The following is a 19,182-nucleotide window of genomic DNA, read 5'->3' as shown; positions in this document are numbered from 1 at the left end:
CCTAGTGTTCCCCATCACCCTGCCCCCAACCCGTTCCCTGTGTCCCCACTGTCCCCCAACTCATAGCGGGCCTCCGCACCCGCCCATACCCCGCACTCCCTGTCCCCGCGTCCCCGGGCCTCCGCACCCGCCTGTACCCCGCACCCCATGTCCCCGCGTCCCCGGTCCTCCGCAGCCCCCCGTACCCCGCACCCCCTGTCCCTGCGCCTCTCGCTCTCCACATTCCTCCTCCCTGCGTCCCCGGTCCTCCGTGTCCCCTGTCCCCGCACATCCCCGTACCCCGCAACCCCTGTCCGCACACCTCTCGCTCCCCACACCCTTTATCCCTGCGTCCCCGGTCCTCCGCACTTCTCCATGCCCCGCACCCCGTGTCCCCGCGCCCCCGCGCCGCGCGGCCCGGCGCGCCCAGGTGGATGCGCGCGCGGCGCGTGGAGACGGGCGGCGGGCACACCCTAACCCGCCGGCCCCGCCCCCCGCGTAGCGGATTGGCTCCCGGTGGGCTGGCCGGGCCCCGATTGGCGGGCGCCACGCGGCCGCCGGTTCACGGTGGGTAGCACCGCAGCGTGGATGCTGCTCGGTCCCGCCGCGGCCCGGGAGCGTGGAGCCGGAGCGGCCGGGCGGCGGGCGGGGCAGCCGGGAGCTGCGCCGCCGCCCACCGGGCCCGCGGCCAAGGCAGGCTGGGGTCGCGGCCGCTCCCCTGGCCGCGGGCGGCGGACAAAGGGCCATGCGGGGCCGGGGGCTGCGGCGCGGGGCGCGCGGGAGCCGGGGGCCGCAGCGGCGCCGCTGAGCGCGGCCCGGGCGGGGCGGGACCGGCCGCGATGCCGTGGTTCCCGGTGAAGAAGATCCGCAAGCAGATCAAGCTGCTGCTCCTGCTGGTGCTGCTCACCTGCGCCGCGTGGCTCACGTACGTGCACCTGAGCCTGGTGCGCCAGGGCCGCGCGCTGCGCCAGCGGCTGGGCTACGGGCGAGGTACGGGAGGGGCGCGCCCGGGATGGGGGGCGGGGACGGGGCGGCGAGGGCCCCGAGAGGCGCGGGTCCGGGTCCTCCCACCGCCCCGAGTCTCGGCCAAGGCCAGACCCGCCCGGAGACCGCGTCCGCCCTGCCCAGCTCGGCGCTGTCGGGGTGGGGGGCGCGGTTCGGCTCGGCCCGGGCGTCCGATGACGTCAGCAGTGACGTGCGCGACCCCCCGGGGGGCGTCCCTGGGCCCGAGCGGACTCCGGGATCTGGTCTGGAGCCGGTAGCGACAGGGTTAACGGTGGGCACTTGGAGAGATCTCCTCCCCCAGGCCCTGCCTGCCGGGATTTCCCGGAGGCCAAGTCTGGCTGCGCCTCCACCACTTGCCTGCTTCGCAGAGCCTCAGTTTCCCCGTCTGCTGGGGAAGCGGGCAGGGGCAGAGATCCAGCCTCTGGACCCAGGAGCAGGGTAGAGGGAGCTGACCCGTGCAGTTGGAACTTCCTGGAGGGGGTGCCCTGGGTAAACCTGTGATCAAGCACTGAGATGCTTGTGTGCTGCGGGGAGGAGTGGCGGGGGGCGGGGGGCATCCAGTCTGGGGAGCCCTGAACTGCGAGGGGTGAACTCTCCCGGCTCCTCGAGCTCACGCTCCATGGGGACAGACAAACCAGGTCCTGGTGAGCACTGTATGAAGGAGCCAGGGGAGGAGCCTTCCGCTTTGGTTAGGGGATCCTGGAGGGCCTCTTGGAGGTGGTGACCTTTGACACACAGCATTTGGGGGGAGAGCATCCTGCAGGCGGAAGGCACTGATGAAGACCTGGGATGGGAAGAGGAGGAGGAGCAGGGTGCCTGGAACCCGAGAGGGGGGTGGGAGAGGAAGATGCCCTAGGAGTAACCCCCCACTAAGGCAGGAGCAGAAGCCCCCACTCAGAGCAGGGAAGATCCCAGCCAGGCTGCCTCTGACCCTTCTCAAGGAAGCAGGTGTCCTTAGGATGGGGGGGCGTGAGAATCTTGCTTCCCGGAGTCTCAGAACTTTGACTTTGACTCACAGCATCCTGGGCCACTCCCCTAGGGTCTGAACCTCCCTGTTCAGTCCCACTCCTGCCTCCCACTCGCCGAAGCCCTGCTGCCTCCCCTCCATGTACCTGGACACCTGGCTCCACAGACTGCCCCAGCCAGGGCTCTGGGGCTTGTCTTAACCCCCCAGAGTCCATGCACCTCACAGCGGCCACACCCTTGAGAGGCCCCCAGCACTGCCCGGTCCCTAAAAGAACCCTCTGCCTCCCCACGGCTGTCAGCAAACAAGTCAGGACCCCATAGCGTGATCCGGTGACAGAGAACAAAACCAGCCCCCTCCTCAGCTGCCTCTGTGGTTTTTCAAGAAACCACAGGCTTCCCCAGTCTGACTTCCTGAGCAGCCGTGGAGTCTAGCGCAGCAGCTGGGAGGGGGTAGAGGCATGGAACCATTCTGGGGCCCCCTCTGCTCTCAGCTGGACCAGCAGGGAGGCTGGGGACTGGTCGGCCTGCCCTTGCAGCTTCTGGGTGGGCAGGAGCTGTTCAGGGTCCTGGAAGATCAAACCCTCCTGTGGCACCTTCTAGGAGCAGCTGCAGCCCATGGGTCTCGGCTCCGGGCTGCAGCCCCACCTCCTGTTGGGCCGCCTGGGCTCCCACCAGGGCAGGGCTTGTGAGGAGCTGAGTGGCTGGACGTGCCTGAGGCCCTTCTGCCTCACTTCCACCAGGGAGACAGCACTGGAGTGGGGCAGGAGGGCTGCCGTCCCGCTGTCCAGCAGCTTATGCAGGCACAGGTCCCCGAGGGAGGGTGAGCTGGGAGGCAGGAGGCCCATCTGGACCTCGCTGTGCAGGGCTCAGCCCCCGCAGGACAGTGGTGGCAGCCTGGCTGGGACCCCCTGCGGAAGGCTCCCCATGCCCACATACTTAACTTGGTGGGCAGCGGGCATTGGGGCCAGGCTGTGGGATTTGGCCAGGAGGCTTTTTAGGGACTCACCTCCTAGCTGGACAGAGGACAGCGATGGGGGGAAGAACCCAGAACGAGGAGCAGGTTGGCAGTCACCACAGGGGTCTCACAGGCAGGACACCATGAGCAGTTGCCCTCTCCCACAGAAGAGGCCCAGGGCAATTGTGTCCATACAGGAACATAGCTCCTGGGGTCTGGATTGAGGGATGGGCATGGATGTCAAAACCCTGTCTGCCCCAGGCTGGCAGGGTTTTGGGGGCTCCAAGCTCTGGCAGTGTCCACACGCAGACCTGGGAAGGGTGCGCCCAGGGGACAGTCTCCCTCTCAGGCCACCTTGGCCCCAGGTCCTCTGGCAACTGGACCAGCATGCCTGTCCCTTCTCTGCCCAGGCTGGTGCCGGGGTTCCATTGGTCCTGGGCCCCGGCCTCGAGGGCAGCAGGTGGCACATGTGCCATGGGCTGGGGCTGGCTCAGCCTCGAGACAACAGTGTTGGGTTTCCTGACAACAAGCTCTGACACTAACCCTTAGCTCTCAGTTCTGGTGAGGGAGGCACACAAAACACTCGAGCACACGGGAAGAGTGCTGAGGACACAGAACAGTCCTGAGGGCCTTCCTGGAGGTGGAGCCACTGGTGAGGATGGGCAGATGGGTGTGTGTGTGCACGCATATACACTAGCACATGCACATGCATGACTCTGCTCCCACAAACCAGCCCAGGGCTGGGAAAAGCCAGGTGGAGGGCTTGGGCGGGGCTGCCCCCCCCCAGAGGTGGTTGTGGGAGAAGGGCCCAGTGGAGAGTCCTTGCCTAGCTGTAGGGTGGGGCATCCGAGGGCACGAGGGAGCAGACTGGGGAGGAGAGGCTTCTGCAGGAGACACAGTGGCCTGCCTGCCTGCTCCAGCCACGTGAGATAGGGGTCCCTGCTCCCCAGCCAAGCCCAGCAGCAGGGGCTGTAGCCTTGGAGAGAGCCCGGGCCCAGCCACGCCCTGTGTGCCACCCACAGACGGCGAGAAGCTGAGCGGCGTGACGGACGACCGGGGCGTCCGGGCTATGCTGTCCACGCAGAGGGTGGAGGACTCCAGCGAGAGCCGTGAGGAGGAGCAGGCTGTGAGTGGGGCCGTGGGGAGGAGCACATGTGGGCACACGTGGAACCCCAAGGCTGCCTGTGTGCCGGTGGCCACAGGGACCTGTGGCCTGTGTGGATGGAGGACGTGGGTGCAGCTCACTCGTGCACGCTCCAGTGCTGAGCATGGCCCGACAGACAGACATCCCGGCCCGGAGCTCTGAGTCTGGGTAGACAGGGGCTGCACATGTGTGCTGGTGTGTCGGTGTGTCGGCATGTACGTGGTCGAGGGCCTGCAGGGGCAGGTGTGACAAGAGTCGTCCGGGTGTGTGGCCAGGGTGCAATGCATTCGAGGTCTTGCGTCTAGCTGCGCCAAGGGGGTCTTTGTGAAGTCGTGTCCTGGTGTGTGTGGCTGGCGTGTCTTGACTGGTGTATGAGCGTGTCATGTGTGTGTGTGCGTGTCTGGTCGTGTGACCCCTCCCTGCCCGCGTTTCTCAGCTTTGATCCTGGTGTCCTTCCTATCCTGTAGCCTGAAGGGTGGGACCCAAACATGCTGTTTCCTGGGGGCGCTGGCAGGCCAACCCCGCTGAACCTCACCCACCAGGCACCCCCGTGGCGGGAGGAGGTGAGCTCTGGGTGGACGGGGGGTGGGCCGGTGTGGGCTGTGCAGAAGGTAAGGCCCCCTCCCACCCCCAGTACAAGGGGCAGGTGAACCTGCACGTGTTTGAGGACTGGTGTGGGGGCGCCGTGGGCCACCTGAGGAGGAACCTGCACTTCCCGCTGTTCCCTCACGTGAGTGCTGGGGGGCGGCCGGGCTGGCCCTGGGGCAGGGCAGGCGGTGGGCTTCGACATCAGCGGTCGCTGCCCCCTCAGACTCGCACCACCGTGAAGAAGTTGGCCGTGTCCCCCAAGTGGAAGAACTACGGACTCCGGATTTTTGGCTTCATCCACCCGGCAAGAGATGGTGCGGGTTAGGGGTGTATGTGTGGGGGGGCGAAGGGGCGGGTGTCATGAGGGGCCCCCCACCCCCCTGAGTCCTGTCCTGCATCTAGGAGATGTGCAGTTCTCTGTGGCTTCGGATGACAATTCTGAGTTCTGGCTGAGTCCAAACGAGAGCCCAGCGGGTGCCCAGCTGGTGGCCTTTGTGGGCAAGGTACCCCACCCCGAGGCCCTGACCCCAGTCTGCCCTCCCACTCCAGCCCCTCTGTCCACACCCCCATCTGTCTCACTGAGCCTCCCGCGGCCTCGGCTACCTGTTCCTTCCAGCTTCTTAGGCATGGGGACTGGGTGGGGCCGGTGCCCCCAAGGAGAGGGTGAGCCCCTGCCCCTCTGTCGCCCCCTAGACTGGCTCGGAGTGGACGGCTCCTGGGGAATTCACCAAGTTCAGCTCCCAGGTGTCCAAGCCCAGGCGGTGAGTGACTAGGGAGTGTGTGTGTGTGTGAGGGGCATACAGGCTGGACGCAGGAACCACTGCCCCTGTGCCATCCCAGCCAAACTACTGGCCCTGAGGGACCAGCCCTGGCCCCGGCCTCCTCTGGGTTCTCCATCTGTTTGGGGTCCCCGGGGCCCGGTGGAGGCACGTCCCCCTGACTCCTCGTGTCCCCAGGCTCATGGCCTCCCGGAGGTACTACTTCGAGCTGCTGCACAAGCAGGACGACCGAGGCTCGGACCACGTGGAAGTGGGCGTGAGTATGGCCAGCCCTCCCGGGGCTTCAGGAGACCCACTTCCCCTGCTCTGCCCTCTCCCTCTGCCCACTCCCCCGGGGCCGTGTGGACCCTGCCCTGAGGAGATTCCGATCTAGAGGACAAGGCAGATGCTCAGGGACAGGGGCCCGAAGTCCACTTTGCCTGCTGGGGGCTCAGGGAGGCTTCATGGAGGAGGCGGCCCCTGAGTAGTCTTGCGAGATGAGAGATGTTCACGGGGAGAGCCCGTGGAGAGAATTTGGGCAGGGGTGCATCCGGTGAATTCCAGATCTCTAGAACCACACTGGTGTGGAACCACCCAGATTGAGGGTCTGGTGGCCAGATGAGGCGGGGCCTGCAGTGCCACCTGACGGCTCTGGCTTCCTCCCGAGATGAGGCGGTTGGGTTTGCACTTCAGGAAGAACCCTCTGTGTGCAGCGAGCCTGGGGGAGGACTTTTAGGTGGCTGTGGTCCGGAACCAGGGAGGGGGTGGAAGAAGCAGCAGGTGCAGGGGAGGGGCCTGAGCCTGGCTGCGTGTTGGGGGTGGGGGGCTCTCAGCCCAGCTCTGCTGGATGTTGCACATGTCTGGTGGGCGTCACCCCAGCTCAGCTTGGTGGAGGATCCAGTCTGGAGACGCAAGTTCAGGGTGACCTTGCGGATGCCAGTGGAGTGGCTGAGGGGGCCCAGGAGGAGCTGGAAGGGAAGAGGGCCTGGGACAGCCCCCAAGAGCCCCAACTTGAGGAGGTGGGGAAGGGACAGAGTCTGCAAAAGAGACTGAGAGGGAGCAGCCCCAGGAGTTGGGGAAATGGATGGTGGGGGTGCAGGGGAGGTGCTGGCTCTGGCCCCTGGAAGGCCAGCTGTGACCTTTGGGAGAGCGACGGCTGTAGAACCCGGGAGCAGGTGGGGTGGAAGCCGTACCCAGCAGGCGAGGACATGCTCAGGAAGTCAGGAAAAGCCTGAAGGGAGCATGGGGGCTCCTTATCTGCCACCAGGGCTCCCAGCCTTCTGGACCTCCCCCAGCTTCCCCGCTGCTCCTTCTCAAGACCCCTTTTCCATCCAGCCTCCCAGCTGCCTGCATCCTTAAAGGGGTTGCTGCCACTAGTCCTCCACCCCCACGTCAGGGAAGACCCCCTCCTCCCAGGCTCAGCCTGTTCCCACCCTGACCCCCACCCTTTGGTCCTGATCACCCTCTCCACCCCCAGTGGAGAGCCTTCCTGCCTGGCCTGAAGTTCGAGGTCATAGGCTCTGCTCACATCTCTCTGTACACAGGTTCGGAGCCCGGTGCCTATTCGGGAGTGGGGTGGGGGGGGGGGGCGCGGGGGTTCTTGATGGGTGGTCTCTTTGGGACATCTCTGGATGGGGGTAGGGAGGAGTGAGGGGGGGGTCTCATGGCCCTCCTGGGGACCCCACACATCCCTCTGTCCCCAGATGAGTCGGCCCTGAAGATGGACCACGTGGCCCACATCCCCCAGTCTCCAGCCAGCCACGTGGGGGGGCGCCTGCGGCAGGAGGAGCCCAGAGCCGACATGCTGCGGCCTGACCCCAGAGACACCTTCTTCCTCAGTGAGAGGGAGCCCGAGGGGGGTGGGCGGGTGTGCCCGGCTGGCCACATTGTGACCACCCCTCCTGCAGCTCCTCGGGTGGAGCCTTCCAGTCTGGAGAACGTGCTGCAGCCCTGTGCCTACGCCCCCACCTATGTGGTCAAGGACTTTCCCATCGCCAGATACCAGGGACTGCAGTTTGTGAGCGCCCCTCGCCCAGACCTTCCCTGAGCCCCGGGCCTCCCCTCCGAAGGTCCCCTGGGCCTCCTGCAGCCTTCCCTGAGCCCCCTGCCCCATCCCCAGGTGTACCTGTCCTTCGTTTACCCCAATGACCACACGCGCCTCACTCACATGGAGACGGACAACAAGTGTTTCTACCGCGAGTCTCCGCTGTACCTGGAAAGGTGGGTGCGCGGGGAGGAAAGGGGGCGAGGTCCTGCTGAGGGAGATCGGGTCTCTGATGCCGCGCCCCCGCCGCAGGTTTGGGTTCTATAAATACATGAAGATGGACCGTGAGGAGGGGGATGAAGACCAGGAGGAGGAGGTGCAGCGCCGAGCCTTCCTCTTTCTAAACGCCGACGGTGAGTGTCCCCAGTGCCCCAGCCCGCGTGCACCTGGGCCGAGCAGCTCACCTGCGCTTCCCGCAGACTTCCTGGACGATGAGGACGAGGGGGAGCCGCTCGACAGTCTGGAGCCCACCGAGGCGCCCCCACCACAGAGTGACCACCGAGTCCCCGCCCCGGAGACCCCCACACAGGCACTGGGGACCCCCGCCCAGGCCAGAGCCACCCCGGCCCCGTCAACGCCTCCCAGTGCCCAGGACGAGCCAGCCCGCAGGCGCTCCCGGGCGCTGAGCTGGGCCGGTCACCCCCTGCCCCTCCTCTTGGGCCGCGCCCCCCGCCCCCACACTGCTGCCCAGAAGCCGCCCGCGAAGGTGTACGTGACGCGGGTGCGGCCGGGACTGCGGGCTCCCCCAGCCCTGGCGCCGCTCAGCCCACGCGGCCCACCCTGGCCGCCTTTCCGCGGCATCTTCTTGCGCCCCAGACCTCTGCCCAGGGTCCAGCTGCGGCCGCCCCCACGCCCTCCCCGGTCTCGAGGCCGCAGGACCGGCAGCCCTCAGGCCACAGAGCTGAGGCCCCTGGTCCGGGTGCAGGCCACCCAGGGAAGCCGTGAGGGCCAGGCACGCGTGCTGGGACTCGCGGCACCCACGGCGGACTTGAACTCGTCGTCCGAAGCGCGGCCTGTGACCTCCTTCCTGAGCTTGTCTCAAGTGTCCCGGCCACAGCTGCCTGGGGACGGCGAGGAGGAGGAGGAAGGGGACGATGATGGGGCCCCTGGCGACGAGGCTGCATCAGAGGACAGCGAGGAGGCAGCCGGCCCGGCACTGGGCCGCTGGCGCGAGGACGCCATCAACTGGCAGCGCACGTTCAGCGTGGGCACGATGGACTTCGAGCTGCTGCGCTCCGACTGGAATGACCTGCGCTGCAACGTGTCTGGGAACCTACAGCTGCCGGAGGCCGAGGCCGTGGACGTGGTGGCTCAGTACATGGAGCGGCTCAACGCTCGCCACGGCGGGTATGGCGGAGGGGCGCACGCGGGAAGGGGGACTGCGCCCTCCGTGGGGCTCTCAGACCTTCCCCAGGGCCTAACAGGGTGATGATCTGGGGGTGGTACACACACCCCAAGGAAGTGTCTTCTGCCCCAGTCTTTTCTCCTTTCTGAGGCTGCTTACTGCCTAGAGTTCCTGTCAGTGTTGGGAGCCTCCCCCCATCCACAACCCAGGGCTGGCTCCTGTCCTGCACCTGCAAACCCCACCTTGTCACATTAGACCTGGATCCCTCCTCTTCTCCTGGCACAGCGCTCTTGAGTCTTCCTAGAGGACTTTCAGCCTGTCTCCAGGAGGGGGTACAGAGGTCTTGCCCCATTGCCCTCTCAGATCTCCCCCAGGCTCTGGAAATCCAGTCCTGTCTCCACCCCATGCTGGTAGGGGGATGGAGAGTGGATGCCCCAGTTTGGCCAGAGGGGAGGCACTGTGGAGTCCTCAGAGTTGTGCGGAGCCTTAAAGGAGGGGCAGAATCTGCACAGACAGAATGAGTAGCAAAGGCATGGGGCAGGAGGCCAGGGGACTGGGAGGCAGAGGACGGAGAAGGGCCGTCCTGGGCCTCGAAAGGCATGCTCAGGACTCCTTTTTCTTGCCTGTGATTCAAGGTTTTGAGCAGGACAGGGGTTTGAGCTGTAGATAGGTGTGTGGCTGCCTAGAAGGGGAAGCCCAGGGGCCGTGAGGGACAGTCATGGTGCAGGGTGGTGATGAGATGGCCTGGACCCTCTAGTGGGGGGCCTTGATTCTGGGTGGCTGAGAGAACGAGCCTGCCCTTGGCTCTAAGCTTCCTGAGAGCAGCTCATCGTTCCATGGCATGAGGGGGTCTATCCAGCAGCATGGTTATGGCAGTGCCCCACCCTCCCTGGGCAGTGCATGGGTGGGGGTGCCCCAAGGAGCAAGAGTGTAGACTGACCCAGGCCATTTGGGGCAGAAAGTCCCTGACGCTCAGGGAGAGGATGGTGGGAATGGCAGGGGTTGGAGAGAGGAGTGTGGACCCCTCGGAGGTCACACAGGTGGGCTCCCAGGTCCGTGAGGGGCACTGGTTGCAAAGGGAGGGCAGGCGGCAGGAGGAAGAAGTGACCATAGTCAGGGCAGGGTCCTGTTTTCCCAGGGTGAGGAAAAGCCTCTGGTGTGGCAGGGTGGAGGGGGAGCGAGGTACTCAGCAGGGCCCAGTGCAGGGAACAGGCCAGGGAGGGGTTCACCAGCAGCCTGCTGCTTCTTCCCTCAGGGGTCAGGACAGCCCCTGGGCTGGTGCCTGGGAGGCAAAAAGGAGGCTTCTCAGAGGAGCTGCCCAGGGCCTTGGAGAGGGGGCACTGGGGAGGATTGGGGCAAGCATCCAGATGGGGGACACTCAGGACAAAGACCCCAGAGAAGAGCAAGTCTGCTCAAGCCACAAGTTAGAGACTTTTGACAGTCCCAGAAGTTGCTTTAGGACATCCGAACCTCCCAGTGGGCAGTGGGTGCCCCTGATAGTCCCTGGGCATGACATAAAGGTCACCGTGGATCTCAGTGGTGGTAGAAAGACCCCAGAGGAGGCCGGCCTGGGCTTGGGGACACTTCCTATGGTGGGCTGCCCTGGGGAGGCGGGGTGGGGAATATGGGAAATGTTCCCGCCTTCTGGGAACTCCGTGCCGGGCCTGAGGTGATGGGGCGATGTGTGTGTGGCAGCCGCTCCTGCCCCCCCCCCCACCCCCCCGCCCCCGTCTCCTGAATGGGCCCTTGTTTCTGGGGCTAGGGCAATAGGGCAGTCTGCTGGAAGAATTGAGATTGGGGGCGGGAGTTGCAGGCTCAAAGCCCTAGAGGGCTGACCCGGCCCCGCCTCCCAGGCGCTTCGCCCTCCTGCGCATCGTGAACGTGGAGAAGCGCCGCGACTCCGCGCGCGGGAGCCGCTTCCTCCTGGAGCTGGAGTTGCAGGAGCGCGGGGGCGGCCGCCGGCGCCTGTCCGAGTACGTCTTCCTGCGGCTGCCGGGAGCGCGCGCCGCGGACGGGGACGGGGACGCAGAGAGTCCCGAGCCCGCTCCCGCCGCCTCCGCGCGCCCCGACGGCCGCCCGGAGCTCTGCCGGCCGCTGCGCCTGGCCTGGCGTCAGGACGTGATGGTACACTTCATTGTGCCAGGTGCGCGGGGGTGAGCGAGACGGGCACCTAGGATGGGGTAGCGGGGCTCCAGGGGGCCACATGGGAAGGGGAGGGAGCCCCACTGGCCTTGGACCGAGTACCGCCAGGTCGGGGTGGGCTCAGTAGCCCCATCCTCCTCCAGTGAAGAACCAGGCGCGCTGGGTGACACAGTTCCTGGCGGACATGGCCGCACTGCACGCCCACACGGGGGACTCGAACTTCAGCGTCATCCTGGTGGACTTTGAGAGCGAGGACATGGACGTGGAGCGGGCCCTGCGCGCGGCGCGGCTGCCCCGGTAACGGCGCCCTCCACCCCATTCTCCAACCCCACCCCCACCAGGGAGGACCGAGCGCATCTTCCCTCCTCAGGGAGGTGGGTTTTCCTGCCCTTGCTCCCAGGATCAGTGCCTGTGACTCTCCTCCTGCCCCACCCCAGGTACCAATACCTGAGGCGAACTGGAAACTTTGAGCGCTCCGCGGGCCTGCAGGCTGGAGTGGATGCAGTGGAGGTGCGTGCGCGGGGTGGGGCGGGCGGGAGAGTGAGCTGGGGGCCGGAGAGGAGGAGAGGTGGAGCTCAGACCTCCCTGCGACCTCCAGGATGCCAGCAGCATCGTTTTCCTGTGCGACCTGCACATCTACTTCCCCCCCAACATCCTGGATGGCATCCGCAAGCACTGTGTGGAGGGCAAGCTGGCCTTCGCGCCTGTGGTCATGCGCCTGGGCTGTGGGAGCTCACCGGGGGACCCGCACGGTAATGCCCTGGATGCCCCCAGTAACGCCAGGGGTCCCACCAACGCTAGAGTAAAATCTAGGCTCCCCCGGGGGCCGTTCCCAACCCCCAAGATAGGCCTGGGGACTCATCAGTGCCCCCCATAGTGCCCGGGACCCCCTGTAGTGTCTAGGACCCTTGTAGTACCCAGGTTCCCTCCCCCCCAGCCCCCCCACCCCATACCCCCCGGGATCATGCCTGGCCCCTAGGAACCTCCTCTAGCACACCAGTCATGCTCAGGGCTCCTGGTTTATGAGCACCTCGGAAAGGTGACCCCGAGAGCCCCCTGGTGGTGGGACCCTGCCCCAGACCCCTTCCTGTGGGCGGGGCAGAAGCCCCACAGGACCTGGCTCTGAAGGGCGCCCCACCCGCCCCAGGGTACTGGGAGGTGAATGGCTTTGGCCTCTTTGGGATCTACAAGTCAGACTTTGACCGCGTTGGAGGCATGAACACTGAGGAGTTCCGCGACCAGTGGGGAGGCGAGGACTGGGAGCTCCTGGACAGGTGACTGCTGCCCCATTCTCACCAGACGGAAGAGACTTCCATATCCTCCTCCTCTGAGGGGAGGGGGACCCCCAGAGGTTCTCACATGCTAAGGGGACTCTGTCCTCCTCTTCCTCAGCCTCCCAGGATCTGTAGACCTAGAGAGACCCTGGGATCCCGCCCCACTTCCCGAAACCCCTTCCCACCCCCAGGTCCTGCAAACTCGGGGACGGCCCTTGAACCACTTCTGCCTCCATATCCCACGGAGCGGGTGGTGGCCCTAAGTCTCTGTTCTCCCACTGGGATGCTATAGTAATGGAAACCCTGACATCCCTAGACCCTGGACCAGGGTTTTGACTACTTCATCCCACCCGACTCCAGCATCCTGAAGAATCAGGGCATCCCCAGTTACCCCCCTCCATCAGGGCCCTGACCACCCCATCCCCCCTCAAGATTCTCCAGGCTTGGGGGGGGGGTCCTGACACTCCTCCCCAGGGCCTTGACCTCCCCTCTCCCCCAGGGTCCTGCAGGACACCCCTCCCCAGGGCCTTGACCTCCCCTCTCCCCCAGGGTCCTGCAGGACACCCCTCCCCAGGGCCCTGACTCCCCTCTCCCCCAGAGTCCTGCAGGACACCCCTCCCCAGGGCCCTGACCCCCCCCCCTCCCCCAGGGTCCTGCAGTACACCCCTCCCCAGGGCCCTGACCCCCCCTCCCCCAGGGTCCTGCAGGACACCCCTCCCCAGGGCCCTGACCCCACCCTCTCCCCCAGGGTCCTGCAGGCAGGGCTGGAGGTGGAGCGCCTCCGACTGCGGAACTTCTACCACCACTACCACTCCAAGCGGGGCATGTGGGGCACACGCAGCCGGAAGGGCTCCCGCATGGAGCGACCGTGAAGACGAGGCCACCCCCCAGCCCTGGCCACAGTCCTGCAGTGGCAGCAGGAGGCCGGGCTTGTCACAGGGCGCGGCCACCACCTGTGCCTGCTCCTCTCTGGCCTCCGTGGCCCTCTTTGCGCCCCTCCCCAGAGAGAGGCACCTTCACAGCGGGTCGGGGCCCGGGCTTGGTCCCCACACTCTGTGCGATGATTTCTGTGAAATTTTGCTGTAGCGATGACGTTGTTTTCAGGATTTCCGAGAGTTCTGTCTGTTCCGTTTTTTATTCAGAATGAAATGAAATATTTTTTTTAGTTCTGACTCATCCTCTGTGCCTGGTTCTCTCAAGGGGGCAGAGATGAGCCTCAGGATGACCAGAGAGCCCAGCACCCATGGGTGGCCCTGGGCACTGTCCCTGCTCCTGATGCCCTGTGCTGACCCCACCCTCCTCTCCCCAAGACCACTCCCGCCTCTCGCTGGTTCCCCTTGAGCTTCTGTGTTGGGCCCTGGAGGGGAGCAGGCTTTGGACCTCGTCCTTGCCGCCCTGAGCCTGTGAAGTCGTGTGGCCACCAACAACAGACGCCGACTGCGTGGAGCCTCCCCACTTGTGAGGAGAGAACATTTGACCATCTCCTCGGGCCCCTTCATTCTGAAGACAGAGCATGCATGTCACCCTCCCTGCTCTTCCCGGCAGGTGAAGGAGCACCGGCCCCCCCAGGGGGGACTGTCCTGTGACCAGGTTGGGGGTTTCCAGGACTGAGTTGCCAGAAACAGGAAACCCAACTCAGACTGGTTTACGCCATAACAGGAGTTCGCCTGTCTGACTTTGGCTAATGTAACTGGAAGTTCAGGGTCCGGAGCACACCAGGGGTACTGACCTGAGGCTGGATGATGCTGCCGAGGACCAGCTCTTCCCTGGGGGGCTCAGCCTGTCTTAGGCTGGGTCCTGGTCATGGGAGGGAGGCCAGTGCTGTGCCCGTGCTGGGTGCCTGTGTGAGTTCTTGTGGCTGCTCTAGCACATTTCCACAGACACAGTGGAGTTTATCCTCTTACAGTCCTGGACGTCAGAAGTCCTACAGTCATGGTTTCAGCAGGGCTGCACTCCTTCTGCAGGCCTTAGGACTGAATCTGCTGCCTTCCTTTCTCAGCTTCTAGAGGTCACCTGGATGTCTTGACTCATGGCCCCTTCCCCTGTCCTCAAAGCCAGCATCTCATCATTGTCATGTCCCTCTCTCTCTCACCTCTACTTCCATCATCGCACTCCCTTCTCTGACTCTGACCCTCCTGCCTCCCTCTTATAAGGACCCCTATGATTACCTTGGTCCCGCCCAGATAACCCAGGATAATCTCCCCATCTCAGTCAACATCCTTTACTTAATCACATCGGCAAAGTCCCTTTTGCCACATAAGGTGACAGTCACAGGTTCCAGGGATCAGGGTGTGGCCATCTTTGGGGCCATAATTCTGTGAACTTCCTCATTCACGTTCAGCAGGAAGGCAGCATGTCAGCCAGGCAGACCAAACCGTCCTCATGATGTTTACCCAGGTTGTATCCCTAGGTCATAGCTCACCATGAACACAGGGCAGCAAAACGGATGTCAGTGAAAGAGGAACCAGGTGGATACGCCAGTCGGGCCCTGAGAAGATTCTAGAGATGGCCCTGCTGGAAGAGATGGGGAAGGGGCATTCAGACCAGGGCAGGCAGCAGGTGTTCACAGACACTAAGTTCACCTGTGACATGTGGGCTTCACCGCAAGTCCTGCTGGTCCTCAGGGAGTGAGTGCCCACAGGGCAGAGGACACAGCTAACCTGCCACATGCCTACTCAGAAGCCACCAGATGCCCCCAGCTCATACTGCCCACTCCTCCCTAAATATCTAATTGTCTCCACTCACGAGTATTTCCTAACAAGAACGAGCACTGGACGTAAGCACACATACTGCAGAAAAAAGAAGAGGAAGAAGAAGAAAGGAGAGAAGAAATGTAAGCCACAGGTAGATGGAGCATATACATCAGAAATGTAATTACCTCAGCAAACAGAAGAAACTTTCAGACAAAATCCCATGTATTCTGAACTCAACATACACTGTAACTTATTAACCCATTTTAACAACTATTTATTGAGCATCCACTCTGTGCCAGGCACTGAGGAAAAAGCAGTCAACAAACAGACAAGAATCCCTGCCCTCATGTAACTTACACTCTAGTGAAGGGTGGTGGGAGCAGACGATAGACACAACAAAGAAAATGTCTAGCATATTAGCTGGTCGCAACTGTTGTAGAGAAAAATAAAGTCAGGAAAGAGGATGGCAAGTTGCTGCAGTTGTAAACAGTGGTCAGAAAAAGCAAGTCAGAAGGTGACATCCCAGCAGAGGCCTTAAGGTTGTGGTGAGAGCTATCATGAGTGCAGGTGGGGGAGGCAAGTGGTCAGAGGTGACATCTGAGCAAATTTTTAAAAATCAATGATAAATCCCTTTCACCACTCCTTTTCAACATTGGAGAGGATTGGAAGTCCTAGCTAATGCAATAAGACAAGAAAAGGAAATAAAAGGTATGCAGATTGAGAAGGAAGAAATAAAACTGTTTTGTTTGCAGATGACATGATCATCTCTGTAGAAAATATAAAAGAATCAGCAAAAAAATTCCTGAAACTAATATGCAATTATAGCAAGGTTGCAGGATACAAGGTTAATATACTAAAGTCAGTCACTTTCCTACATACCAGCAATGAACAATTGGAATTTGACATTTAAGACACAATACCATTTACATTAGCATCATAAAAAATGAAATACTTAGGTATAAATCTAGCAATCTGTACAAGATCTATATGAGGAAAGCTACAAAACTCTGATGAATGAAATCAAAGAACTAAATAAATGGAGAGAGATCCTATGTTCATGGATAGGAAGACTCAATACTGTCAAGATGTCAGTTCTTCCCGACTTCATCTATAGATTCAATGCAATCCCAGTCAAAATTCCAGCAACAAATCTCAACAAAATGATCCTAAAGTCTATATGGAGAGGCAAAAGACTCAGAACAGCCAACATAATATTGAAGGAAAGAAGAAACTTGCAGGACACTACAAGCTTCAAGACCAACTGTGAAGCTAAAGTGATCAAGACTGTGTCATATTAGCAAAAGGCTAGACGGGTCAATGGAATAGAATAGAGAGCTCAGAAATAAACCCACATAAATACAGTCAACTCTTCCTTGACAAAGGATCAAAGATGGTCTTTTCAACAAATGGTCCTAGAGCAACCAGACAGCCACAAGGAAAAAAAGGAATCTAGACACAGACCTTACATCTTTCACAAAAGTTAACTTAAAATGGATCACAGACCTAAATTGTAAAATGCAAAACTATAAAGCTCCTAGAAAACAACAAAGGAGAAAATCCAGATGACCTTGAGTATGGTGATGACTTTTTAGATCCATCACCAAAGACACGATCCATGAAAGAAATAATTGATAAGTTGGACTTCATAAAATCAAAAACTTCTGCTCTGTGAAAGAAAATGTCAAAAGAAGGAGAGAACAAGTCATAGACTGGGAGAAAATATTTTCAAAAGACACATCTGATAAAGGACTGTTACCTGAACTATAGAAATAACTCTTAAAACTCAATAATAAGAAGACAAACAACACAATTCAAAAATGGGCAAAAGAACCTCAACAGACACCCCTCTGAAGAATATATATAGATGGCAAATAAGCACATGAATGCTCCACGTCACGTGTCATCAGAGAAATGCAAATTAAAACAAGAGTAAGATGTCATTACATACCTACCAGTGTGGCCAAAATCCGGAACACTGACAACAGTAAACGCTGGTGAGGACGCGGAGCAAGAGACACTCTCCTTCTCTGCTGGAGGGATTGTAAACCAGTACAGCCACTTTGGAAGACAGTTTGGTGGTTCTTAACAAAACTAAAATACTCTTAACCACACGATCCAGCAATCACACTCCTTGGTATTTACCCAAAGGAGCTGAAAACTTACATCCACACAAAAACCTGCACACAGATGTTTACAACAGCTTTATTTATAATTGCTGACACTTGGAAGCAACCAAGATGCCCAATAGTAGGTGGATGGATAAACTGTGGTCCATCTAGACAGTGGAATATCATTTAGCACAAAAAAGAAATGAGCCATCAAGCCATGAAAAGACATGAAGGAAACTTAAATGCATATTATTAAGTGAAAGAAGCCAATCTGAAAAGGCCACATACTGTATGATTCCAGCTACATGATATTCTGGAAAAGGCAAAACTACAGAGACAATAGAGAGACCAGTGGTTGCCAGGGGTTAGCGGAGAGGGAGGGACGAACAGGCCGAGCACAGAGGACTTTTAGGACAGTGAAACTACTCTGCGTGACACTGGAATGGTGGACACGCGTCATTATACATTTGTCCAAACCCACAGAATATGTAACAGCAAGAGTGAATACTGATGTAAACTGTGGACCTTGGGGTGATGACGACATGTCAACGTAGGTTCAAGCACTGTAACGAATGTCCCACTCTGGTGGGGGATGGTGATACTGGGAGGCTGTGCGTGCATGGGGGCAGGGGGTATACAGGAAACTTCTGCACCTTCCTCTCAGTTTTGCTGTGAACCTAAAATTGTGCTAAAAAAAAGTCTCCTTAAAAAGTCAGTGACAAAAACAAAGGAAATTAAAATTATCTGACAACACATGGGGGAAAAATGGAAGAGAAAAATAAAACCTTGACAGAAATAAAAGCTACTTTTATTCAAAAAACACTATTATTCAAAAAATAAGAATAGCCATTGTCAAAAACCCAGTCAGGAATACAGAAGACCAGCTTGTGGAAAAGATACAAAATGAAATGGAAAAGAACAGAGTTAAAAGCAATTCACGAGGAGACAACAGACGAAGGAGCACAGACAAGCAAGAAGACAAGAGAAGTGAAAGAGAAAAAAATATGCAAGTGATACAGCAGAAGAAAACTTTTCTGAGATAAATACAGACCATAATCTAAAGTGGGAAACACCGATGCTAGAAAGTTATGCAGTGTGTGTGTGTGTGTGTGTGTGTGTGTGTGTGAAGTCTCTGGGCTTCAGAAGCAGAGGGCGGACGGTGCGGGCAGTGGTAGTTACAGCTCTGATCTCTCCACCGCCGGGAAGTCAGCACAAGACCGTCCAAGCCCTGAGGGAAAAGTGTGAGCCCACAGATATCCGCAGCCCTGGCGTGTGCACACGAGCCACATGCAGGGGCCAAGACGTGAGAGCAGAGGGCTGCGAGAGGCAGGTGCTGGGACGGGCTCCCAGGAGCGGATCTGTGTTAAAACAAAACCAAAGCTAAACCCCCAGGGAAGGCTAAGGGCACAGATCCCCCCTCTTGGCCCCAGCGGAGGAAGTGGCCCCAGGAAGTGGCCCAGACCTGGCTAGGGGACCACCCGGGGCTCTGCCCAGACTTCCATCCTCCCAGCCGGCGCTAGCCCCCAAGACCACTCTTTTCCCGCTGTCGCTCAGGGTAAGAAATCTCTCTGCACAGCCGGCCGGCATTGCAACTTCCGGGAGCTGTTTAGCCTCGGAGCCTCGGTTTCCCCAACCGTAGACTGGAGGCCGGCATAGCTCCGCCCTCCTGGGGTTCCTGTGAGGACTAAGGACAAGCGTTTGTTTGTTCATCATCTGCGCCCCGCCAGACCCCAGAAGGAGAGCTCCTCGAGAAGCTTGGTCACACAACCTTCCCCAGAGCAGCGCCGGGTGCTCAGGAAGAGCTCAGTCTGCTCTGACGGACAGATGACGCACGGACGGACAGACGGTGGACGGGTGGTGGGGTGGGGGTCGGATGAAGGGTGTGCCCCGCTCCCTCGGGCCGACTGGGACCCGTATCCCTCAGCTACCTTCCAGCCAAAGGCGGGAGATGGAGGCAAACAGGATGCCGGGCCCCTGCGTCCCCCCAGGGACCCCGGGGATCGCGGAGGCGCCCCCCGCGCAAGTCCAGGTAGCCTCAGTGGAAGAGGCGGGCCCTGAGCTGGACTCGGCGGGAGACAGACCGCGCGAAGTTGGAAGGTTGGCGAGCGTGGGCGCGGGTTTGCAAACAGGAAGCGCCTGGGACGCGCGAGGCAGGAGCCGAGAGGCAGCGGGACCGGCGCC

At 60.6% G+C, this 19,182-nt stretch overlaps 1 protein-coding gene across 3 annotated transcripts; it reads left to right on the top strand.

The window, feature by feature from the left end:
* The first annotated feature begins 569 nt into the window (after positions 1-569).
* Positions 570-13,375, top strand: B4GALNT4 (beta-1,4-N-acetyl-galactosaminyltransferase 4). Of its 3 annotated transcripts, XM_044750044.2 has the most exons (20): positions 687-969; positions 3,928-4,031; positions 4,517-4,612; positions 4,684-4,779; positions 4,861-4,951; positions 5,040-5,140; positions 5,331-5,398; positions 5,594-5,672; positions 6,873-6,939; positions 7,099-7,233; positions 7,303-7,412; positions 7,515-7,615; positions 7,692-7,792; positions 7,859-8,786; positions 10,638-10,927; positions 11,070-11,223; positions 11,364-11,436; positions 11,525-11,678; positions 12,074-12,200; positions 12,949-13,375. In XM_044750044.2, exons 1-20 carry the CDS (start codon positions 819-821, stop codon positions 13,070-13,072), a joined length of 3,150 nt encoding a protein of 1,049 aa, XP_044605979.2. In that variant the 5' UTR covers positions 687-818; the 3' UTR covers positions 13,073-13,375. The 3 variants fall into 3 exon arrangements, with proteins under 3 accessions (XP_044605978.2, XP_044605979.2, XP_044605981.2); XM_044750043.2 differs by having other exon boundaries at positions 570-969; positions 7,692-8,786; XM_044750046.2 differs by having other exon boundaries at positions 763-904; positions 7,692-8,786.
* Positions 13,376-19,182: the final 5,807 nt, after the last annotated feature.

The sequence above is a fragment of the Equus asinus genome, chromosome 17 (assembly GCF_041296235.1).
Source record: "Equus asinus isolate D_3611 breed Donkey chromosome 17, EquAss-T2T_v2, whole genome shotgun sequence".
NCBI lineage: Eukaryota > Metazoa > Chordata > Mammalia > Perissodactyla > Equidae > Equus > Equus asinus.
The sequence above is the reverse complement of the archived record's forward strand: the minus strand, read 5'-3'. Positions and strand labels throughout refer to the sequence as shown.